The sequence below is a fragment of the Trachinotus anak genome, unplaced genomic scaffold (genome assembly GCF_046630095.1).
Source record: "Trachinotus anak isolate AG129_WGS33_773 ecotype Australia unplaced genomic scaffold, CSIRO_AGI_Tana_v1 ptg000008l, whole genome shotgun sequence".
Classification (NCBI taxonomy): domain Eukaryota; kingdom Metazoa; phylum Chordata; class Actinopteri; order Carangiformes; family Carangidae; genus Trachinotus; species Trachinotus anak.
Window position 1 is genome coordinate 20,560,557 of NW_027273859.1, and position 27,057 is coordinate 20,587,613.

General features: G+C 40.0%; 1 protein-coding gene across 2 annotated transcripts in view; it reads right to left on the reverse strand.

Annotated features, from left to right (window-relative positions):
• Positions 1-13,778: 13,778 nt before the first annotated feature.
• Positions 13,779-27,057, reverse strand: part of ipo11 (importin 11) — a 116,338-nt gene continuing 103,059 nt past the window's right edge. For both annotated transcript variants that reach the window (XM_071483400.1, XM_071483401.1), the window contains exon 30: positions 13,779-16,014. In XM_071483400.1, the coding sequence (XP_071339501.1) occupies positions 15,850-16,014 (165 nt within the window). In that variant the 3' untranslated portion in view covers positions 13,779-15,849. The remainder of the gene's footprint in view (positions 16,015-27,057) is intronic.

Below are 27,057 nucleotides of genomic sequence, written 5' to 3' on the forward strand. Positions count from 1 at the left end.
ACTAAAAAGAGACCCACTCCCCCTCTATCCCCTAATTCATAGACCACATACTTTCTTGAAGAAGGTATCAGTTGAAATGAAAAGCAGCTCATGCTTCTCTGTGAACTGAATTCTTGTTTTCCTCAAAGGCTTAGTTTGTGATTGTTCCTTAAATCCTCTAAAGCTGATATGACCCAATGCTGCCCGGTAAAGACCAACTGCTGTTAACCTTCCACTGTGCACGAGTGTTTATGTAAGTATCAAAGCAGAACGTTGATGCACGGGGATTATGACTTCCTCAGCAAATGGTGCAAGACTGGGAGAGAGGAAGAAGAAAAAAAGGACAGACGGAGGATGCCTGGTGTGTGAGTTCAGGAGCCTAGATCCCTTGAGCAGTCTTCATATAGTTCCCCTGTTGCATCCCCAGTTGCATCACTGAGACTAATACCAGCTGTTACATGGCTTTAAAGTGTTGAGTCTGCATCCACATGCCTGCAGTTCAAAGAAAAGGAGTTCTAGTGTACAGTATCTGAAACCAGAAAAATATCCTCATCATTTCACTCAACACTGCAAGAAAGTGTCAACTACATCACTCCAAAAATAAAGAAATCACTCAGCAGGAATATATATATATATATATATATATGTTATGGTAAGCAGAACAAAGATTTGCAACTGCCGAGCTATTCAATGTTATGTATTTCATAGCTTCAGAAAACTTTCATCAAAGCGCCTAAGCTTTTAATGTAGTCACTTGTGAGATTGCCTCTCCTCTTATCTCAGCCCCCCTCTATCCTCCATCTTCCAACAGAATCACAGACTATCAATGAACTCCCTGCTAACAACTTTCTTTGCCTTCTTGCCATCGCTTCGCGGAGCACTGTCAGATCAATTTAGTTTTTATTCGCCTGCCAGTTAGCAGAAGAGGAGGGGAAGCAAAACGGGGTAAAGGTGTGGTGGTGAGTTCTCCCACAGACAATGTAATCAGAGACAGGATTTATGGCTTCTAATTGAGTAGCATGAAAGCTGAAAGGTCACTTGGCATGTCATTTTAGCTTTTCGCCACCCTTCTCTGCAAGAAACTCCACTGCAGTAATCCTCCACACATGTCACGCACACTCTTCTAGCAGGTGGGTGGCCAGGAGCTGTATGCAAAATTAACATTTCTGCTATCAAAAGGCTTCAAAATAAGAGACAGTTACACAGAGGGAGAGGGGAAAGACAATGCAAAGGAGGGTAAATGAGTGCAGAAGGGAGGTGGGAAGAACAGAAAAATCACATCAGTATTCAATACATGGATAAGCTTGCATTTAAAACATGATTAAATAGAGGCAATTATGACCAGATTAAGTAGTATTAGTGGAACAACAGTTTTTTCTCTAAGATCGGTTACAATACATTTGATGAGAAAGAGAACCATTAGTTTTCCTCCAAGTTTGATTTGCCCTAACCTCTTTTCATCTATGCTATCAACTGTGTTTCATTATGCCATCACGCTTTTAAACGAACTTGAAAAGAACAGGGTTAAGAGGATCAGGTCATGACGGTCTACACTGTAAATCTGAGATGTATTTCCAGAGGTGACGTCTCTCCAGGATGATAAAGTGAGAGTAATAGCTGAATATTTTTTTTAACTGCTTCCCATTTTCCCCTCACTGCTTGCATAAATACATAGGTATGGTTTCATTTGCGAAGTCATTCATCCCTCTACTCATACTGGACACGCAGCCCAGCTTCCCATCACAACTTTAACATGCTTAATACGGGGGCAAATCCACAATCCTACAACAAAGTTGACTCCACAGTTGAGTTAAAACGATGCTACAGAGTCCTGGCATCCCAAATTCATGTTTTTACTGAGGTAAATCACACCGTTTTATTCTTAAATTTGGCTGTCTTCTCTTTTACCTCTTAACATCCATCTGCCGCACTTCCTCATCCATATTCTAGTTTGGTACAGCATTAAAAGTGACACCAACTTTTTCAAATAACCAATCCACTGCACCATGACACAATGTTGTAGCAATTCTTTTCATTGTAGCCCATAATTGATTTTGAACTATAGATAGGCAGCTGTGGCAAGCTGGGCTGAGTGATGAATAAAAATGAAACCCACGACATGCTTCAGAAGAAAGAAATCTGAATTTAAACTATTAGTTTTCTACAAAAGGCTCACCAAAGACAGACAGTGGTTAAAAACTGTTGTGACTTGCAGACCCTGAAAAATGTCCCACAGGCTGGGAACCACTCAGAGGATTACAGCCCTGTACAGCCCTTAAGTAAACCCCAAAACTCCATTACTGATAGACTAACAGATCTCAGAGGAGCAAGGTGCAAAAAAAGACAGCTGAGAAGAAACCTGCATGTCAGTATTTTAAACATAATCCACCGTCATGTGTGAAACGCAGCGATAAAGACTTCATACTGAAGTAATAATTTGCAAGGAAATTACGACAGAGCAAATACATCCAAGCATAATGACATCCCCACTGTGTGACATGTATATCAAACAGGCAGCACACAGAGCCAAGATATAAGAAGCAAATGCTGTCACTGATCGAATCCTTTCCTCAACTTTTAAATCCCATATAACGCAAAATTGAAACCACAGGCAACCAGGTAATCCAACAAGGTGGTAGACCTCCAGGGCACCCATAAATATCTTACTGTGGATTCCTCCCTGTTGTGGGGGTCTGACAACTGATGTGTGGGAGCTGAAGGCAGGGAACAACTTTTGGAGTGCTGTTCACTTTACTGAAGAGAAAACTGGAAGGTTAGTGTGCTGTTCCTGATATTAAAAAAAAGGGGTGACAGTGTGAGCCATTACTCCACCGCAAATTTTTCTTTTCAAGCTGCTGTGATTAGATAGGAATTACAATGCATGAGGTCTGCCATATTATTAGTTCCATTGTGGATTGAGATGTGGCTTTGTACATGCGCCTTTGTGGTGAAATTCATGCATAATATTCATATATGCAACCTTATAATCTCTTTCCCTGGTAGGAAGAATGGTGATAGCTTTGACATCCAATATTAATCAGCACCGGCAGAGAGACAGAGATGGAACTAGATAGAAGGGTTGAAGGGAGAGCTGGGGGGGAAAAAGGGATGACGCAGTGAGGGTGTGTTTGTGTGTCTGTGTGTCTGTGTGTGCGCGCGTGCGTGGGTTATGGAGATTTTAAACTCCACTTACTCTGCTCTCTGATCACGCACTCCAGTTACAGGTGCTTCACCAAACCCGTAACCACACTGTCAAACATGTGTCAAGAGGATGACAGCGTGATTATCACCAGCCATATCAAACAAAAACTCACAGTCATCATCACTGCTATACCACGGTTAAACTCGCAGCCCATTAGGTATTGTGAAATTAACCGATGACACACTTTTATCCCAGGCTTTAATGGATGCCAGTCATCTAATCACCATCAACACATACAGTACATGGATAACGGTGTAGAGAGCGAAGACATATTTTAACCACGAACACTCTTTCGGCTATGGTATATAACTGTGCCAGGAAGCAGCTGCGGCAGCTAGAAAAAAGATTATCCCTCTGCTGACCTGCTGTTTTCTACACAGGGTGGACACAGTAGCTGGTGCACCTCTGTAGTATAATTCAATCCAGAACAAGAGCGCTGCAGATAATCCTAATGTTCCTTTGCAAAACTAATTTTTAGGGATAGAGGTATTGGTTCAACTTCGTGGGAACATTTATATTGCAAAGTTTTGATATTATCACGTTGTGTAAGGTGTGTCAGTTCACAGAAACCAAATGTTGGAGGGAAATTTCTCTGTTGGTGTGAACGTGAATGGAGAATGTTATAGCTGAGATGTCATTCTGCTGCCGATGTCTGCATCCCATCACAGAGGACAGCATAAACACGTCTTGCTTCTGTTACTGTATAGGAGATCAGATCTGCTGTAGGCATATGTAAGAGTGTACGATGAGAAAATGATTCATCGGCAGGTACAAAACGTGTTTTTCTGTTTCCGTCACTGCATTTTTTTGTCAGTCCGAGGCGTGCGCCAGTTGCTCTGCAATTACGTTTTCCTCATTTTAACAGCGCTGTCATATAAATTCATGCAGAGCTTATAGTATATGTACTGTATGTTTACCACTCTACTTGACTCCTCCTGTGTAAAGCTGGACCTGAACAGACTTGATAATGCGATGAGGGGCTGGGGGGAGGAGGGGCCTCAGCCTTGAATTTACATGAATACCTTCCCACGCCAACACACACATACTCACTCAATGGACTATCACAGAGTTTTTCTGTGTCCTTCCTTCACATGCAGGAGCAGGACTTCTCTCCCTTCCCTGTGCATTTTCCCCCTTTTTTCACCTTGCACTCAGTGCCATTAAACAGTGAATAACTGATAAGAGGACATTTTAGTTTTATAATACCACTGATAAGAGGCTGTGTCAGTTTTTTTAGATACAGGGACCTTATCTACTTTCCTTTATGGCTACCGCTTATCAATGATTTCTTTCCAGACATTTCAGGGGATTAGTCCAGATTTACTTTAGGATTATTTCTCTTCCGGAATTCCATCCATTTATACTATCAAGTCAGGGACAATATGATAACACTGACAGTCTGAAACATCTATTTGTGGGAAAAGGAATTTAAATGAATTTTCTCATGGGGAGCACTTGTCCATTCAATTTCCCATGTGCAGAAAAATTGATTTAACTCTATGCAGCAGAGACTATAATAGTCAGTTTCTCCATCTTTGACGTCACTGAGCATGAGCCTTGGTGAAAGTGGTAACATAAGCTCTTACAGTGAAGCACTCTTAACATGTTTTTGGATGTTCATATAAAAAAGATGCACTTCCAGTTTTTGATGATATCTAGTTTTTGCTCACATTCAAGTTGAACACACTTAAGTAATTTTAGATGAAAGCATCTGCTAAATATCATATAATGAACACCGTTGTGGCTTTGCTCCACACTCAACAGCAGGAAAGAGCAGAGACTCTATCATGCAAAAACTAAATCTTGTCATGATAGCTCAGAAGCTGTGATCTTTTAAAATCTACAGTACTCTCCAAAAGTTTTAGGAACTTGAAATTGTTCAGGTAATGCCATCAGGGAGTCATCTGATCAGCCCCAGATTCATTCTGCATCATTACAACAGCCTCAAACATACTATCTTCATTAACAATTAGAACAAGGAGTTCTGCAACAGATGTTATGGTCCCCACAGGGCTCTGATCCTAACAGCATGGAGTCAGGCTGAAGAGACAGAAGACGCTGAGACAGCCTTAAACCACAGGAGAGCTGTGGCAAGTTCTCTCAGATGCTTGTAGCAACCTACCTGCCGAGTACCTTGGAAACTGCACAGGTGTACCTGGGAGAATTCGTGCCATTTTCAACGCAAATGATGCTTACACCCAATATTGACTTGAGTTTGATTTTTTTATTCTGTTTACCGTATTTTGAATGAAGTTACTCGATCTATAAAACCTTCACTTTACCGTCACTGCCTATAACCTTTGCACAGTATAAAAGATGACGCCTGGTGGACACAGGCAATCAGCAAAAAGCCAGTCGGTATGAAGAAATTAAGGTTACAGAGGCTTCAATCATAATTTGTGTGTTAATCAAATTAGCATCAACCGAATAATAAACTGCACTTTATGGACTGTCAAATTATTTAATCTTAGTCAGACAGAGTATGCCCACTCCCTGTGAGTGTCTTTAAAAAGGGATACACCTTTGATTATACAAATACAGGTCAGTTTACTCCAACTACCAACAGATCATACTGTGGTTGTCACAGAGAAAATCAAGTGGGTCAACTCTGTGAGGCTAAGGTGCAGTATTTTTCTTTCTTTTTTTTTTTTTTTTTTTTTTTGCAAAAACAGGCAACTAACACCAAATGGGTAATTAAAATCTAGGTGTACAAAAAAATATACAACACCTGAGGGAGGGCATGGCATCGTAGCCTGGCGCTCTGCAGCAGCCTCCACATTAAACCAAACAACACGTGCAGTAAATAAACAACAACAACAACCAGACACAAGGGAACAACAAAACTGACACAGTGGCCGGATAACCACATTCATATCTGCAGAGTCTCAAAACAACAGCATAAAATGTGCTCCAGTGTCCAGTATGAGCTAAAAAAAAAAAAAAAAAAAAAAAAAAAAAGGCAACATGTTGAGAGCAAACAATGTAACAACTTACCTCTGAGTATGACGCCACTTGTCTTAATCAAGTCCACCGCCGGAGAAAACCGGCCGAGTCACCATTCACATCATTCTACGGTTAAATAGCCCGGGTCACGGTGCATCTTAGACAGTGACGGCTGGCTTTGAACTCTTCCTCTTCCTCCCGGCGGTGTTTGTGTGACAGACCTAATGAGTACGGTCCTTCTTCAAACTGGAGGCCGGCCGGAGGCAGCTGGCTTGACCGGCTCCGTCGTGCACAAGTGCCGGGCCGCAGTCAGGGAGGTCGAGGTTGGACAGGTCGAGCTGAGGTTGTTTGAGTGTCGCCGCTGCCATTCAGAAACAGAATCATATCATCTAGAGAACAACACAGTGTAGTTATTGACTGATATTCATTCATTATGATTTGAACTTTTTTTTTTTTGGGGGGGGGGGGGGGGGGGGGGGGGTTAGGTTAGCCTTGAAGCCGCCATGTTTTTACTCAGCGAGTGAAATGCAACGCGGGAAATATTTATTATTTCTTGATCGATGGTCAAAGTGAAATGCAGGTGACATCAGCGGCTGTTTTTTTTTTTTTTTTTTTAATAATTATGAGCGTTATCGTCAATATGTGACCATATGTGACAAATCTGTACGGTGGCCCCGAACGCTCAAAGCACTGCGACTTCGGAAATCACACGCAAACAGACAAAACGACACAGATCAATTTGACAACAAATGAGATGCAAATACTCACAACACAACAAAAGGTGTGAAACACTTTATAAAGACTGACTCCTTGGTCAATATCTAATTTAATCCAGTGAAAGATGTGCAACAGGACTCATTACAGAGCATCACAGTTTGACATTAGGACAAAAGAAGAGGATTATTGCCCTCAAAGCAGAGATTTCATTTGGCACCCAAGAGCAATCAGGAGCCAGCAACTCAGTTTGAAAGTGAAAAAAAAAAAAACGTGGCAAAATGCGCAGCACAGCAAAGGAACAAATGTTTAAAGGCATCAGCAGTCAGATGGAAATAAACAATCCCATAGGTCACAAGTACCCTCAGTCCTTACACATGATCAATACAATGGTCAATTCCATAGATTACCAACGTCCAGTGCCAGGAAAACCTTTACATATGTCCCCAGAACACACACTTTTTTTTGATACTACAGGCATATTTTAGCTGATTCTCAAAGGGTACTGAGGGTTCATATCCAGCCCAAGGCACCACCTCAATAACTGTTGAGTCATATCCTGAGGTATCTGGCACTGTGGTGATAAATGTGTGACAATAATCTGATAGGGCTGCAACTACTCGTCTGCACTATATAAGATGGAGGAAGACAAGAGACAGAACCAGACCACATTATTGCCAGAGGAGCACCTGTCTGATTAGTATTTGCTGCGCTCCCCACAGCCTGCAGCATAATAAATACTGTAATACTTTGAGATGAGAAGTAGATTCAGAGAACATCTTCATTTTCTCTGCTCCTGTCTCTGTTCTTCCACAGAATGACATGCACTCTCTCATCACTAGTAGTAGTATTGTTTTATTCAGTTGTGCTGATATACTAGTACAAAGGGCAAGTTCTGTGACAGCATTTTTCACTTGTAATGATATTGATACATGAAAGCATCTACTGGTTCTGTTCTGACAGCTTCATCAGTGTCAAAGAACCCTTAAGGACTTAGATTTTACAGTATTGACTGCATCCATACAGGGTTGCACTAATGATTATGTTTTTGTACAGATTAAAATCTGATTATTATTTTCTCAGTCAATTAAATGGTTAAATTAAATGCTTTTCCTTTAGTTTTATTACTTCCTACATTGTATAACGATACTGAAGGCGTCAAAATTCTGAAATAACACATGTGGACTTATGTAGTAAACCAAAAAGTGTAAACAAAGCAAAATGTTTCATATTTCAGATTCTTCAAAGTAGCCCCCTTTTGCTCTGATGACAGCTTTGCACACTCCTGCCGTTCTATCAACCAGCCTCATGAGGTAGTCACCTGGGATGTTTTTCCAAAGGAGTTCCCATATATTTATGTTAAGCACTCGTTTGCTGCTTTTCTTTCACTCTTCAGTCCAACTCAGCCAAAACCATATCACTTGGGTTTCAGTCGGGCAATTGCTGAAGCCAATTCACCTAATGCAGCACTCCTTCACTCTCCGTCTTGGTTAAATAGGCCTGAGATAGCCCGGGGGTATGTTTTGAGTCATCGTCCTGTTGAAAAACACATGATAGTCCCCTGAAGTGCAAACCAGATGGAAGAGCATGTTCTGTTCTGGTCTGGTAGTGATGCTGGTTAAATGTGCCTTCAATTTTGAATAAATTACCAAAATTGTCACCGCCCAAGTTCCACGACACCACCACTCCTCCTCCTGCATGCTTCACAGTGTGAACCACACATGCAGATAACATCCGTTCCCCTTTTCTATGTCTCACAAAGACCTGGTGGTTGGAACCAAAAATTTCAAATTTTGACTCATCCGACCAAAGCACTGATTTAATGTCCATTCCTTGTGTTTCCTGGCCCAAGCATTTTGCTTCCTTTTACTGGCCTCCCTCAGTGCTGGTTTCTTTGCAGCAGTTTGACTGTAAAGAACTGCTTCGCGCAGCCTCCTCCAGACAGTTGATGTTGAGATGTGTCTGATTGAACTCTGTAAAGCATTCATAAAGGTGGTTTCTGAGGCTGTTAACTCTAATGTACTTATCCCCTGCAGCAGAGGTAAGTCTTGGTCTTCCTTTCCTGGGATATTCCCCATCAGAGCCAGTTTTATCATAGCTTTTGATGGTTTTTGCAACTGCACTTGAAGATACATTCAAAGTTCTTGCAATTTTCCAGATTGACTGACCTTTATGTCTTAAAGTAATGGTTGACTGCCTTTTTTCATAGTTGAGAGGTTGTTGACATAATATGGATCAGGACAGTTGTCCAATAGGGCTATTCAGTGTATACCAACACTACCAGAGCACAACACAACTGATGAAGAAGGCAAGAATCTCGACTAATGAACTTTTGCCAAAGCACACCTGTTAACTGAAAAACATCTCAGGTGACTACTTCCTGATGCTGGTTGAGAGAACGCAGAGAGTGTGCAAAGCTGTCATCGAGGCAAAAGGTGGCTATTTTAAAAAAATCTAAAATATGAAACACACACACACGTGTACATACATACACACACACACATACACACACACACACACACATATATATATATATATATATATATATATTCTGTCCATAGACTAATTTGTTACTTTCATTTCATCAAAGTAACATTCGGCTTTCTCAGTCAAAGTTTAACACAAACACACTCCACATGGTGCCATTTATGCACAGCATGTGGTGATCTGTCTCATGTCAGAGCTATCTGAATAGAGTGAGAATGCCCTGAATGAGTTTAAAAGCCATTGTTGGTTGCTTACATAGAAGTGTCTCATTTAGCCTATGAAGCTCATTAATCAGTGGACCAAAGTGCGACACTTTAATCAGTGGACTTTTCATATTTCTATTACACTTCTTAGTGACAAACATACGAGAGATTTTTACACACACACACACACACACAAAACTGGGTTCACACAGGGACATTCAAGCTTGAATACTGATGGTACCTATAACGCCTACATGAAAGGTATATGGTAAGGCCACATCATGATCACACATGCCTGGAGCCTCAGGTTTTAATTACAGGCTTCCACAGCCTAACAAGAACCGCCACTTCTAATCACAATCAATACACAGACAAAAAAGCACTAACACACACACTGTCACAGATGCCTGCACACAATCAGGATGACAGGTAACTGTCAAACCACTGGAAAGGAAGGACATATTCAAAGTATTCTTTCTTAAAGCATGCAGATGGCCTGGTTTAGGCTCAAAAAGATTTCAGTGACTTGGAGAGATGTCTGATGTTTTACTAATGTGTGGGTAAAGTGAGGAGACAGACATAGCTGTAGATGTCAGAGGAAGAGACTCCATGAACAGAACTGCACATCTGCGCCCCAAACACTGTCAAGGGCACACTATGGATTGAAGGTCAGTCTGCAAAGTTATCACCAATGTTTGGGTACAAGTCAACTGCCCTGACTCAACAGGACGTTTACATGAATACACAGTATTTTCCTTCAAATCAAGGCAAGCTGCTTTTTATTTAGGTGTGATCCTGATATTCATCAGTAATAAAGTTTGATGCTGAACTTGCAACATTTCTTCTTGAAAGGTAAGTGAACAGCTGTTAATGCTAACGTTGGCTATGGAGTGAAAACAAAAACTTAGAAATAGCTCCTTTGATGCTTCAAGTGAGAAGATCTTTAACTGGTTCCATCTTCTTAAATGTGAGGATTTCATGCTTATAGTGAACCTCGGTAGCTTTGATATTTGGAGTGTTGGTCAAAATAAAACAGGCAATGTCACCCTGGGGTCTAGGAAGTTACAACAGGTATTTCCACTATTTTGACATTTTATAGACAAAAAGATAAAAAAAAAAAAAAAGGATTAATAGTTTCGTTAGTCCTGCATTCATAAATGCAAATCATAAATACGACAGATGTATTTGGAGTGAAAGAATGAAGAACTATTGAGCTGTTACTACCTGAAAACTGCTGCCTTTGTTTTCCTCACACATTGTAACAAATTGTCAGTGGTGGGACATCCAACAATTTAGGAAAAAAATGGTATTTAATCCTTGACACTTGTAAAGTTGTCCATTTCTAAGGTTATTGATTTCCCACAAAGACAAAAATAGTTTGCTGTCAGCCTTATGGAAACATGAAATTATTATTTTGCTTTGCCTTCAACATGTAGAAAATATTTCATAATCCTCCATAAATGTAGATTTCTAAAAAAGAAAATTTACAATTACCCAAAGTCGTAGAGAGGAACCCGCTGCTGTGTAATGATAATCTTTCAAATGGGAAACTAATCCAATGAATAATGCAAGTTATAGATTGGAACTAATCCTCCTGCTCTCCTCTGTCATACATTCCACAGGATAATTAACACTAAGCCTCGTCAATAGTCTACCTGTGGCTCTTATCATTCTCCTAAGCACTACACAGGTAGAGGTAGTATGGGAGAGTTAAGATGAATGGCCGACAGAGTTCCTTAGATTAATAGGCGCTGGAGGGGAAGAAAAGGCAGGGCGGGAAGTGAAGATGGGTGTAGAATGTTAAATTGTCTCTTTGTGCTTTATACCACTCAAGTGACCAGTTGCCAGAAGTACATTTTTACTTGAGCACTTTAGACAAATGGGTCGATGCTGGCCACTGCTGCCTTTGTTTTCTTGGCTTTTGGCAAGAAAGAGCAGTTTCTAGGAAAACTTATGGGAGAGGTTGTCAGTGTGTGGAAAAGTGTACTAGATTTATTTGCTTTCCAGAGCCTGTAGTTACTGAGCAACACTGCTGGTACAACAGCTACATACTGTATGTAACCATTACAAAACTCTCCGTTTATTACTGCAACATTTGCTGACTACTGCAACATTTACAGAATTCTCTAAAGGCAATATTGCTTTTTTTCTTTTCTGTCAGAAGTCATAATAAATGGTTATAATGTGTGGGATAATACACTGATTTTTACTGTGTAACAGGAGCTGCTTATGGTGATGAGATGAGATGAATTTTATTGTCCCAGGAAAGGGAAATTTGTCTTGGGCAAATAGAACCAGCACGCTGCCACATTCATCATAGTACTGAACATATAAAAACCAATAATACAATACAAAGAAGGAAAGGAAAGAAGGTGATGCCTTTGGCTGGATATCAACCCTCAGTACCCTTTGAGAATCTGCTAAAATATGCCTGTGGCATGAAAAGTATCAAAAACAAGTCAAATATGAAAAGTAAGTTGGACATGTTTGGACAGATGTTTTGTCTTCTTATTCTGTGGTCAAATATTCTTTGACTAAATTTTGGCACATAGGTGCTCAACATGAACATTCCATTTAAGTAGATTGTCCATGTGTATTATAAGTGAGCACCCACTTCTTTTGGGTCGAAAATCATCTATTTGGTCTTTTTTGGTATTTAACGTGAGATGATTCGTCTCACACCAGTCCCGGAAGCAGCTGATATTGTTGTAGTATGATGAAGGACCGTCATTTGCTTTTAATAAGCTTAGAATAATTGCATCGTCAGAGTATTTTATGATATAATTATTTTGCTGACTACTTCTCTTGTGTATAATGTGAACAGGATGGGTGAACTCGCAGCACCTTGTGGTATCCCTATGCTGCAGGATTTGGTTTTTGAAAATGAACTGTTTACTCTGACCTATTGCGACCTATTTATTAGGAAAGAGTAAAACCATCTTTCAATAGAGGGACTGACTTTCAAGTTTATGAGCTTCTGAACCAACAGGTGGGGACAAACCATATCAAAAGCAGAGCTAAAATCAGCAAAAAGAACCCTTGCATATGACAATGGGTCTTCAAGGTGTTAATTAAGTGAGACACTCTGATGACCGCATCCTCTGTGCTGCGCCCAGCCATGTACGCAAACTGGAGCGGGTCTAAGCAAGTATTAGAAGAGGAAAGATGTTGAATAAATACTGAACATCTCTGATGGAAATAACTCAGATTATCAGATTACCAAAAAAGTAGCACAATGCTCTTAGTGGTATTATTTCTTAAAGACAGAAATGCCAATGTAATGGTGCTACAGGTCATATTCAACCAGGAATCTCCTCTCAGTCATCACTTTTCAAATGCACATAGCATTTTGTTTCTTCAGTTATTGGCCATGCTTGTTAAGTGTTGGTTGGTCTGCCCACCACTTTGGTCCTGATTGACATATTGCAACAACTGTTGAATGGATTGACATGAATCTGGTCCCCAGATAATTTGTCCTAATGACCTTGATGATCCTCTGACTTTTGCGTTAGTGCTTCCATGAGGTTGAGATTTATTGCATGAAATGCAAAGTTTTGCCAAGTATTGGATGAACCGCTATCATATTTGGCACTGTCCAGACATTAACGTCCACTCCAGGAATCACTTTTGTTATCTCCTGAACTCCTCCTGCAACACCAAAATTATGATTTGTCTTGTGCTTTGCTTTTTAACCAATTATGTACAAAACCAATGAGATTCCCATCAGCCTCAGCTGTACATTATACCTGCATGTTAGCAATGTACAACCTTACAGAGTTGCTAGCATGGTCGTACACTATAGTTCCCCAACCCCAGACAATTCACTTCCCTCCCTTTCTCTAGTTACTCCTGTGCCATTTTTCCAATTGGTGCAATTACATCTCCATGGTTATCTTCCTGTTACATAGTTCTTTTCCTCTTTTTTGAGGTCACTCCCAAACTGGTCATAACATGCAGATCAAGTCTAGAGCATGCACACCTGACAGTATTACCATGTTACTACTGATAAGGCCCCTACTGCTATTGACATATAGGTCCTCAGTGATGGCGGTATCCAGGGTAACAATCCATCTTCAAGTCTTGATGTTTTTGTCTTTGCCATGATGGTCAGATCTGCTTGAAACACACACTCTGCAACACTGGGCAGCAAGTACAGGTAACATACTTATATCAAGGATTCAATTGGATTTGTGTTTTTAGTTACATGCATCTTCAAATCAAATCAGTAGCGAAAATACACAGACTAATACTTTGCCTTATTACTGCATTTTATTGAAGGCTTTGGAAAAAGCAACAAGGATTATTTCCCATCAAAACATAACCAAACTTATAACCAAAATACATCCCTCTATTGCCTGTTGTGTTCAAAACTTCATAATTGCAGAATTGCCATCATTAACAGAATATAAGTACGGAAATTTTCTACTGTCAAACTAGTTAAGAAATTAACATAATAGTAAGAAAGATATTTTGAGTTTCAATGATAGGTAAGGCTGAAAGCATAAGGCTGTAATTCTGACTGCTACTCAACTCTATCACAGTGTCAAAGGAGCTAGTGTCAGGATTATCTCCTTCCCAGGGAGGTGACCAACCTAATGAACCACATTAATCCATAAGTTCCAGAAGAATCAATTATCAAGGCAAGATGTAGGCTCACTTTTTTTTAAACCTTCATTTTAGATGCAAAGTAAATCACCTTTTCTTTATACGAGTTTTAAATTACAGCAAACAAATTTGTTTAGGCCATATTCAGATTCTGCATGAAACAGATCCACTTGCCATTTGTATAAATGTATTCATTCAACTATAAAAAGAACTTAAGTGCCAATATGCAGTAATTTATTATCTTTTCATCATAATGTTTGCAAAACTTCCAAATAATCAATTGTTCTGAGAAAACCTATGAGGAGAACTGGTTCACCTGTCAAATCAAATGTATCAAAGCTTCTTTCTACCACTACAAAGTCATCAAAAATTGGTCAAATCAGAAAAAAACGGCACGGCAGCGGGACAGCTACACACAACTTTCACTAAGAGTGACGTATTTTGACTCAGAAGAAAGTCACAGTGGCTCACAATGTGACTTTTTGAACAGCCACAAGTCAAGATTCATCAAATGTGTGAAGACAAAACCTAATAGCGTGTTACGTTTGCAGTGAGTTTTTCTGTTTTACAAGATCGCGCTGAGACATGATAAATGGCAACAACTCAAAATGAGGGTCTTAATGCAACTTCAGCTGAATTTCCACAATCCTGCTGCACTGCTCCAAGGCATTCTAAGACTCTGTTTAAGCACGATGATGTGTGAAGATGTACCATTGAAGAAAAGATGAAAAAATGTGAAACAGTTTTTGGTTATTAAAGTGCTCCGACACACCATCAGTTAGCAGCAGTATGTATATATACATAAAAACGTGGTTCAGCACTCTTACAAATCACCATTTAAAAATCACCCATTTTATGGTGAAGAAATATTCTCTCTAACCCAACTCAAAAAGAAAGAAAAACACTTGAGTTCTCTCAGTAGTTACTTCAACTTGACCTATGGGTATGACAAAACTTTTTTGTTTTTTGTTTTTTTAAATGGAAGAAAAATTAACACAACGTAAAAACAAAATAAAATGTAAAATATTATCATGCAGAACGTCATCCATACTTTACATACATACAAAATTACATTTTTTTTTTCTTTTAAGAATAGATTGTGTAAACACTGCTTAGGTCCTTCAGGCTTGATTTCTCCACATTTAGATTAGATTCAACTTTTCCATTGTGCAGAGTAAAGGTACAAAGCCAATGAAATGCGGTCTGCTACAATCTGTACGTATTTCCATACAAAATAGTCCAAGGCTCCTTCTCTGGCACCTGCAGATGATTTTTGCTATATACTCCTCAACCCCCCCAACCCCCAACTTTTATACAATCCCTCCAATTTTCTACCCATTCCACATTAAAACCACAGAAAGAGAAGAAACTAGAAGAAATGAGTGGAAGCTCTAGTGTGGTGACGTTTTATGTGGGCGTTTTAAAAATGTGACGGTACTTCGACATTTTTAAGCACTCACATAAACCCCATCTTGATAAAAGGGATGTAAAGGTATCCAGATAATAGAGAAAGGGACAAGGGGTGTTAGCTGAGGACAGTCGACAAGGCTAGGTCTGAATATAGATAAGGCATAGCACGGGTAGAGGCTGGGAAGGTTTGGATCCACACGTCGGCGTCAGATTATCAGCCTTTCCAGTACATTTTCAAAAATGGGGGGAGAGGGTAGCATTAGGCTAAGATGCTTGTGTAAGGTAGTGAAGGATTGTAGATGTGATTCAGAGGCCTTGGAGGAACTCCTGCAGCTGCCTGACGAGCTCTGTGTCCACGGTCTCCATCAGAGCCCCGAAGCCCTGGTCACCCATCAGGGCCTGCTGCGCCTTCAGCTTCTCATAGACAAACTGCTGGAGGGAGACGCTGTGCACCGGGTCCTCCAGGGCCAACTGTAAGGGGACAAAGAAAATGAAAAGTAGGAAAAATGACAGGATGTCGCCCATGGGAAGTGCCTCCAAGTTGATTTTGTGGGAGAAAGAACATGGGTTATGAAGATATTAAATTTACTGACAAAAAAGGAGCTGCTGATATTCTCTTATGCAGTAGACATATACAAAGAGTATTCATCCACACTGAAAGTACCTGGCACTGGTGGAATTGTACACTGAATTCCAAATGAAATAAGTCAAGGCTTTTTGTCAACAGTCTAAATAAAATACATTTCACAGAATTCACAGAAGAAATGCTGCAAATCTTATGCAGGCATCATTTCTTTTTCAGTCTCTGCCTCCCCCCCTGAGTAAATGCACAGCGGCTGAATGTTTTGGCAGCAAATAAAAGTTTGATTCTTCTTGGATATGTCTGCACTGTTATATAAAACTGGATTTTTTCTTTTCTGTCACTCTTCCTTTCAGATTTGCTCAAGCTCAATTAAGTTGGAATATTTTGTAGAGTTTGGTGAGAAAGTTTGGCTTCGGCACAATTTATTTTTTTATTCCATTAATTGGCGGGACAGGACATAATCAAAGGCTCATTTAAGAAATTGTTTGACAAAAATGCAACTGGAATTTGCTTTGCTACTGTTCACATGTGCGGCGCTGCGGACCCACAGTCACAAATTATATGTTTGACAGAATTACTGAACTGGTGTTATTTTTTCATATCACACGTCCTGTTACAACTTCAAAATAAAAGCTCACAACAACTCAAAATAAAGCATTGCTACAAAAAGAACCCAAAACAAGCTTTGCACACTTTTATTTTGTTGGCAAAATTGCTAAAGAGGAAGTGATTCTGTGGGTAACAGAATGCCATAATGCAGATCTATTTTAGCCCCAAGTGCTGTGCACTGACGACCACGGCCTGATGCTTGACTGTTTGATCATTCACTCTCAACATGTATAAAAGTACTGTTGTGGAGGGATTCAAGTGTGGTTTGGACTTTCACATAACTGTTCTGTGGACATTCCAGGTTTATTTTGTGGCAATAGCCTGAGTGTCTTATCATTACCATACTTCACAGTCTGGATAGTATGCCTAGCTTCTCCCAGATCTTACACTTTGCATTACAACTGAAGAGTTGTTTTTGCTGTAGAAAGAGAGACAACTCCCCTTCAGGTGAATCTAAACAGTCAGAGCAGTGTGTAGCTGGGCTGACTGTTTAGATTCACCTGATGGGTCAACTTAGGGTAAGCAGATGTTAGAAAACTAAAATTTTTGGTTGGATTACTTTTAAATGTCAAGGTCAATCAATGACTTTCTTTTGAAAGGAGCGTGCATGTAACCCAACCTAGACTTATCTGACCATCTTTGGTCGGCTATGATGGTAAGGAAACACTTATTCTCGTGTATCTGCTTACCTCATGGTCTATGAATGTGCAAACCCTTAAGATATATGATTGTTTAAATTCTACCTTTAAACTGGAGCAAAGCTACATATTGCTTTTCCATTGTTCCATTACAGAGTATAAACAGTAGATACAGAGATAAAACCCAAGCTCTATACTCAAAGTATATGACAGGAACAAATAGATAAAGCCATCTCCACACAGAGGTACTTTCTGACTATCTGAGCAACAATAAAGACATTTCTTCAAAGTAATGGCTGTAACCTTCAGTTCAATTTAAAAGAAATGGAGATGAAGAAGAAATTATATAATCTATAGAATTAGACTGTTTGGTGAAAAGGTATAACCACTAATTATTTGTCAATTTCTGCTAAGGGTAGCAATGCAATGTATCCTGCAAAAGTTGCTGAAAAGGATATTCACCAGTAACACCCTCACCCTGCTTTAGAGTGACAAAAAAAGGAAGGAGAATACAACTCAGACACGATACCATATTTGACGTATAGCTCTGACAGAAAACCAGTGCTAGAGACAATGATTCAGTGCATATAGTTGCTGCCATTCATCTTACAGAGCCCACTGCTGGAAAAATAATCCTTGACAACAGAGTAAAAAAGTTTTTTAAAAAAAGTTGGACTGCTGAGTAGAACCGACACATTTCTCTGGGCAAGCACACTGTCATTTATCGTCTGTGAAGTGAAGCAAGAGCAGTGGCAACCTCAACAGCAGAAAACGTTTGAACGCCTGAACTCTTTGCACTGAACTGTTTGCACATAAATTAGAGAGGTATTAAAGGATCACGAAGACCAAAATCAAAGCTCTCCTGTGTACAGGATGGTTAACTTTTTTAAATCATCACCAATATAATTCAAAAAGATAATTATATGTTATAAATAGTCTGATGTAAATTTTCTTAGGAATTTGAATCTGTCATAGACTATACCTTGAAGTGATACATTTGTGTCAGTGTGTGTATTTGTGAACCCATGTGCCTCCACCTTGATTCCCACGCTCTCACTTAGGTTTGTTTTGATTTCCCCAAAGATTAATTTTTGTTATTATGCGATGTTGCTTGAGTCTCCTCCTCCAAACTTTTTCAAAGCAGGTTGGCGTACTGATCTACACAAACACAAACTCCCTCAGTGACTGCATCTCCTTTATCACGCAACACATGAAAACTTGACATTTGGGCAAGAGTGTGCACAAGTACTCGCACAGGCACCGAGAGAGCCTCAAAAACCACGTGAAAAAAAAAAAAAACATGGGAGAGAGGGGAGAAATTTTTGGGTCCTTTGAGAAGCACAATATTGTAATGACAACTCTTGGTCTCTAGACTAATCACTGGAGAGAATACTTGTCATGCTAATTAGTTCTTTGTCATTACAGTGCAATCAAACTAGTGAAGAGTGGCTGTTGGAGAGTGGCTTAATGGAAAAGCTGTCATCTAACCTGCATAAATACCTTCAGCACAAGGACATGCTGGAACTGTGTGCATGTGTGTGTGTGTATTAGATTTTATCCCCTATTGCTTTTACCTCACCATAAGCATAAGCAACTCTAATGTGCGCATGTGTGTGTGGGTTTGTGTGTGTGTTTGGAGCAAAATATCAAGGCCTTTGTAAGCATTTTTAATAACTATGATTATCTTAAATGGGAAAATATGGTGGATACACGTTTGCATAAATCCCAATGAATATAAGATATGAGTTTTGGTTCAGCAGGATTACAGGCAATTAAAAGTCTGTAGATACAGTGTGCAAGGTCTTCAACAATGCATCCAATTAAGGGGGTCTGTGCATATCATATAGACTGGATGACCTTCTACACAATGCCAGAGGAAAAAAGTCTAATCTAAGTAAATCTAAGACATAAAAAAAAAGCGTGTGTATGACTCAGCACCTCCAAGTGTTGGTGGAAGAGGGTGTAAATTTAACAGGTTTAGATGCAACAGATAAATACACAGATACATTGAGAGAAGAAGCAGAATGTAAACAGGGTGTTACGAATAGACACGAATCTAAAAGCAAAATGTTTTACAAAGCCGACAACAAAGTATTGAGATAGAGAACAATATGGCGAGTACACCGGCTGTGCAGAGACTCTGCACACAAATCAGAAGTGATACAAGAGTGAATCTATCAGTAAGATCAATAAGCATGATGCACTATCATCCCTGGGGGAAAAAAGACATAGATTACAAGAGGAGGAGAAAAACACAAAGGAGGCATGAGGCAAGAGGATGTGATTACTAGGCAGAGAAGAAACATGAGGAGAGTCAAGAAAGTGGCAAAACACAAATGTAACAGGACAGAGGAGTATTGTTGTTAACAGGAACTGGCGTGATGACGTTGTAGAAAGCGAGTGACACAAAGAAGATGACGTGGGTCACAGAGAGAGTGGGCAATCACAGCTGTACCTCATTGTTCAAGACCGGAAAGGAGGAGGAGGAAAGAGAGGAGTGGGCAACACGAGAGGAGGCAGAGAGAAATGAAGAGAGACAGATGAACTGACAGGGCCTGTGGAAGCCCTCGTCTCGAATGTAATCCCAGGACTACTGCTGCCCTTTGCCAAAGCAAACAAAGTAAGGAGTCCCATGGCAGCATCAGGGTTGTTCGAAATTGGCTGTTGTCTGGGTTTTTAAGCATCTCCCACTACAGCACACACACACACACACCTGCACACAAGTGCACCAGCGACTGGCATATGTTTACAGCTCTTAGCTCTCTGAGTGACAGGCCCACAAAAGCAAACACTAGGGTATTCAAAACCAGGCACATGTCACTACTGTTTGAAAGGGGAATCTGGGATTAACCAGCAGCTACAAATTCTCTGGTAATCAAATTACTTAAGTAACACAAGGTGGCCTATTAAGAATCTTTTTTTTTTTTTTTTTTTTTAACCTTGTGACCTCTCAAAACTTTTTTTTTTTAATTTCCACTCTCTCATTTCATTCCTCTCACAGTCACTCTTTCACCACAACAGGCTGCTCTATTCACCGGAAAAGCACGTTTGCACTGTAGCACAGGACATTAGAAGAAACTCAGTGAACTCATGATGCAACAACCTGTACTTTTCCAGCTCTTATCTCCCGTCCCATGGTGCCTCGTGCCTAACTCCAAACACAGAAATACAGCAGAGTTGGTGTGTGTATGTGAGTGCGAGAGCACACACACTCACTTCAGTGTGATGTAATGAGCGGTGGGAGTGTATGATGATGTATTGAAGTGTAAACCAAGAACTGTATTGTGTAAGGGGATGCTGACAGTGTGGGGCTCAGTGGATTACACTGCAGGCAGATGTTTATTTCATCAGCTAATTTATGACACATCATCTGCAGGCCTCGCCGGCCAGTTGCCTTCGGCATTGCTGACTAGACTTGCAAGCTGGTCTCAGAGGTTCGTGTTCTTCACAACAACTGATTCTCAATTCTCTTAATGGCAGCGCGCTGATGTAAGGGACAACTGATTTAAGCGTTCCTAAAAAAATGCACAAAGCATTTTTTGTGGATTATGAATGAAACATCAGTATAATCAGTTTAAACTAAGCTTGACCTGAGTGTTATCTTACCATATAAAAAGTGAGTTTAGTGTGCGTGAAAAGAGACAACTCGAAAAATACTTGCATAACTAATCCCTGCAACCGCACTTTTGTGTTACTTAAATTATTATTTACTATTATCTAAATGTTATTTAGAATGAGTGATCACAGAGAAGGTGAGGGAGGACAGAGGGTTGTCTTCTTAACTCTGCTGTTACGCGGTCCCAACTGTGTCTGAGCAGCTATATAGACACAGTTTGTTACTCAACCTGTTAAACCTTTAGGTCTCCTTTTGCTCTCTATGCACAATATAGCGGTTCTCAAAATAATTGTTTCTGTTGTCAGACAATAGACGAAGGAAGAAATTACACAGTGATATGATTATGTTTTAAAAGCCCATCCTGTGGCACTGTGTTAACCACGTTCTAACAGATCTTTGACTGAATTTCCTGCGACCCCGTTTGTAACATATGACTTTCTATCCAGTGCAGCTCCATGGGAGAGCTGCAACCAAACTGTGGTGGAAAAGTGGGACACTTTAAAGTGCAACAACTATACTGTTTTATAATAATCATGTATAATAAAGGGTTAGGTTGAATAAAGAGCTGCTCTAGCAGAGCATGTGGTGTTTAAGAACACAATAAGATGTTTGATATTACAAATAAAATGGAGATGCTACTGTAAAGTTACGTGAACAAGTGGGAGAAATAATAAAAACAAAGGTGACCAAAAACCATGTGCAAATAGCAAACTAGTGCGATGAGCTATGAGTGAGAGTAGCTATTATTTAAGAATCCACTAAAGTGCCGAGGCACAGTTAACGTTAAGTTTAGCTCACTCTGTACAGTCTGTTCCCTCATCTCGTCATCCACCGTCTGATCCAAATGAAGCAGTTTCATCCTATATCTTTTTGTTTCAGATTAAATTAGCAGGGCTACCTTCTTGTGGTAAAAACACCATGCAAAATTTCTCTTCATACAGAATTTCAGCAGTTGCCTAGTGTAATCATAGCCTTCCTGTCGGTACTTTACTAAATTGTTGTGTATGTGGATCTTTCTGGCTCTCAATAAAACAAACAAAAAAAATGCTGTGACAACAGACAGTTAAATAAGTCATGAATTAAGCGTGCTTTATCACATCATTTACGAATACTTGGTCTCTACAAAACAAATTCTATACACATACAAAGCACCAGTCAAATGAGGTCAGTGATGTTTCAAGGAGCCAGGTTACTATTGTCCAGGATTTCAGTTAATGACTTATAAATGGTGGATTTCTCTCACTCATGCACAAATCAGTTAATCAATAGCCTAATTGAATGACACTGTGACCTATAAAGGCTGCTGCTGTCACACGTGGATACCATGGTTACCATGGCATCTCCAGTGTCACCTCACACAGAACAGATATTGTGTGAGGCTAGGCTTTTCTACTGCTTTTCTCTTGGAGCATCAAATTGATCTTACTATTTAACGCTATCAGAAAGCTGTTGAAAGGTTAATGTGGTGCACAGCATGGAGTTCACACCTTCAACCACCCCCGCTTTACTTCATACTGATCAAATCTTTGTTTGGAATGGCTTTTTTCTAGGTTGAAAGGCAGGTAACTGCAAGAACAATTTCATACACTTTGTTTAATTTTACTCTGAGTACAAGTGGTAATAAAGGTAAACAGAATATTCTCAAATACAGCTCTGTTTACTCAGTGTACCCTGAATAAGAACCAAGCAAGGTGAAGCAGCCTTTAGTTTCTATGCTCCTCACTTGTGGCACAAGCTTCTTGAACACCTGAGATCTGCTGAAACTGTCAGCTCATTTAAATCAGGGCTTAAAACGTTACTGTTTGCTGCAGTTTACGAATAATGCCCTTTTTTTTTGCAGCACTTCTTTTAAAGTTTTATTTATTCAAATTTGTTATTATTGTTTTTAAATGCAATTTCAATGTTATCTTCATGTTCTATTTCCATGCCTCAATAAAGCACTTTGAACTGCCTTGTATCTGAATGGTGCTATATAAATAAACTTGCAAAGTAAAGACTGCCAGCACTTAACTGTCAATAAAATTCATTAGTTGTGTGGTTGCACTTGACTGTTTGTTACTATTTCAGTTTATTTGAGCATACACTGCCATTGATACTTTTTTTTTTTTTACAACTCTGAATTCCTGGAGGTCCTGCCCAGCTGAAAGTGTGGGGAGAAAACTCATCACCAACAAGAATGGAGTTACAATTTATCCCATCCTTGGAGGTGCATCAAAGATAACAGGGGCGTCAGGGAGATGTCAATCAATCATTGTCTTCACACTCTGCTTCCTCCATGAGTCACTTTTCGATTAAAAATGTCTTTTTAAGAAGCAAGATTATATTTCTACTATAAATTCTCTCGGCAGCAGGTCCAGACACACCCACCTAAATATGGCTATTTCAACCAGTCTTTCACCCATGTACGGCAAGTTGTCCACAAGGGAAGCAACAGCTTTATTAAAATGTTAAAGCCTGGACTGTCAGGGAGGTGAAATGGGAGATTGATCGGGGCATGTGGATGTGTGAGGAAAAGATAAAGGCAGCAGAAAGACAGGGGGAGGAGTAAATGTGCAATGAGGAGAAGAAAGAAGTGTTTTGCCCTCTGGAGAAGCGCAGCTATAAGAATATTTTAGTGGAGTAAAAAATAAGGGGGGGGGATTGAAAGGACAAAAGCAATCTGCCTAAAGATAAGGAGCACAGTCAACCAAATTTTCCTGTCAAGGCAAAAATGTGGGGACGGGAAAAGATGAGACCAGTGCAGGATTGAGTAAAAAGAGAAATGGAGTGATGATGGGAGGGAACGATGGAGGGAGAGTGACATGCCCTCTGCTGCGGCTCACTGATAAAGAGGCACTGGTCTTCATGCCTCAGAGAGAGCAGAAGATAAATGAGAGGCAGAATGGAAAGAGAGAGATGTATGGGATGTGAAGAAAGTGGGAGAGGTTTGGTAGTTGCCACGTGAGCAGATGAAGAGGGGAAAAAAGGCAGCAGAGACAGAATATAGATGTGAGATGTGCTGAGAAGAAAAAAAACTGTGCTTATGACAATGATGATGATGCTGTGCGCCCACGGCGGTAACAGTCTTGTCAGCTTTTACCTGAGGTAAATTACCCATTAAGATAACAGAGTGTAAACTTGTTCCATTTGTATTGTCATTACTAAGATTGTCCTGAGGTACGCAAACATTCTTGGAGCTTGATTTTTTTTCTATGACCAGTGTTGTCATTCAAACAACTGATGTGAGGCAGCACAGGTCCACAACTCCATACCAGTAATGTGCTATTAAACCCCTACTCAAACTTGCAAACTAAGCATTTTCCTGTGTCTGTGAAATCAGCCTATTGGTGCCAACTGGCTGGAGAAGAAAACATATGGCTGATCAAGATATTACAAAAAAAAAAAAGAAAGACAAATACTGAAAAATGTTTGTTGTTCCAAAACACAAAAAAGATTTTCAAACAAACATATGGTTTGAAGAATAAGTCCAGGGATAATCTGTGTTTTTCTAATTGTTAACAAATTCCACAAAAAGACCAAAACCAACAATGAGGTGCTGCCAAAGACTGATACAGCTTATTCTGTGCCAGAGACCTCCATTGTCCAAAAATGATTAAAAACACATAATTGAGCTTCACTGCACTGTGTGACACATTCCTTTATTCCCATGAACATGGCCACTGTTGTTAATTTTGAGCAGATACCACGTACACCGTCTCAGTAGCGGACCAAATACAGATCTGAAAACAGTTCCCCAACAAATGTACTATTTACTCTTAAGTAACAACTGAGTAGGAACCAATTGGCTTGGGGGTGAGTGCCAGAGACAGGCTGAGGAAGTTGGGAAATGCTGAGAGCACACACTAATGCAGTGTTGGTTTTGCTCTATTCATGGGATTTGTTGACAGTAAAAATGTCGAATATTGCCAGGCTTACTGACAGTGGAGGTAGAGGAGAGGTTTCGAGACATGGCAGTCTGATTATGAATGTCGAAGAATAAGGGATACAAGGGATCGTTCGCATGCATGTACGCCAGAATTTATGGAAGCATTTGTGAGACTGTAGCCAATGGGTATTATGCATGAGAGTGAGAGTCTCTCTGCATGTGTGTGTGTGTTGGCAGAGGTACACTGCCCTGGTGGGAATAGGCCTGCTGAGTATCTGAGTCTGACAATAATCCCATTACCTCAGGCTTCTCATACTCCAACCCATGCAGATATCAGCTATCTACTCCTGTCCCCACATACACTGCCTCGATTGAAGGACACCTACATACAGACACATATCTATCTGATGAAAAAACATGTGCATGTAGAGCACCTTCACGTTTACAATGGCAAATTCAATGGAATGGCACTACTAATGTGACACATGTTCATCCATAGGTTCCTGTTGTCGTCCCCTAGGCCTAGCTGCAGTGTGCCTGATGACATCACTGCGGTAATTTCTTTAGACCTGACAAAGCTCTTCCAGAGCCACTGAAGATATTCACAGGCAGTGAAAACCATGCCTAGTAAACTGAAACTGGTGGAGTCTCCCTTTGTAATGAATCTAAATTACAATAAGCACCATTAACCTCATGACTGTATTACAGCGCTTCTAAATTGCCCCATTTATAACTAAGATTAACATTTCTTAGTCCATGATCATTGAAATTATTGCAATTTAGAATAATTTGGCTGCTCTGACACATTTCTGGCAAATTGTGTGGAAAGACCTTTTTTTTTGGGGGGGGGGGGGGGGGGGGGGGGGGGGAGTGAGAGAAAGTGATATGTATATTTTCGCTGTACAGTGACATGCTGATAACAACACCCTCGGTCAGGATCTCTAATGACTGTGCCTGGGTCCATGGCTCAATGCCTCAGCTCATCAGGACATGAAGAACTGTGTGAGAGGTGTAAGTATTGAGTAGTTCTTGAGACCTTACCCCAACACTAAGTACACATTACAAGCCCCCTCAGAATGGGTGGCAACAACTGCAACACCGCCACTGATCCAGGGTTCATCTCTCCACAGTCACACATCAACAAGGACGGTGATGCAGCAAGTTTGACATCAGAAAATGGGAGAATACACTGTGTTATAGTGTATCTCACTAAAGTAAGAGGTGGCTATGGGACACTTTCCAATCTGCTGAGCATTTCAAACGTGTTGCTCCTCTGACCCAAAAGCATCATCACTGCTGGTGTGGTCAGAAATGTACTCTGTGGCAACTTTAACCACAGCCAACAGTAATGTCACAGTGTGTACACTCCGGAGTACACCTCTTCATCACTGCTAAGTGAGACGTTGAAGCACATGGAGTCAGCAAAAAAAAACATGTTCAGCTGATGTTAAATGTGTAACTGTTTTTAGTGTAGTTTTGTCCTTCCATTCAAAACACACCAGCCTTTTCCATCACTGATCTTTATTCGCACGTCTCTTTAAAGTGAATAAATCTGAAAATGCTGGTCCTCTAATAAGGATTCCAGTCTTTAAGAAAATGCTCATGTATTACTGTCAACCTTTTATGAACATGGCAGAAGTACTTTTGCTTTTACCGACAACAGTATTTTTGCTGTCAGTTGACAGCACAAGCTAGTGATTTGAATGGCCCTGGTTTTTTCTCCAAGTACAATTTTTGATGTACTAAAATTATATTTTTTAGACTTTTTTAATTCTTAAAGAAACGAAACAAAAAAAAACACTTAAAATAACAGAAGGCTATGTCAGTGACAACACCTATAATTTGTGATTGGCTATACTGAAGCACAAAAGAGGCAATCACACAGTTGGAGGCAACATAGAAAAGCTTTACCCGAAGCAGGATAACGGTCCATATTTGTCAAAACACTCAATCTTCCCTACCATGCTCTTTACCAGAAGATAGCAGTAATACAAAGCAAAGAGAAGCAGTTTGACAATGTTTCCTTTGTTGAGGTATTTAAGTGTCGACAGCGCACTTTTCAAAGACACTGACATTGCTAGTGTGAATGCAGAGTATTTAAATGTATAAACATCATTTTCAAATTTGTTCACATTAGTGTGGACAGTGTCTAAATAACAAGTTGCACTGACCAGATAGAGAAACCAAACAGAGTGAGCCAGAG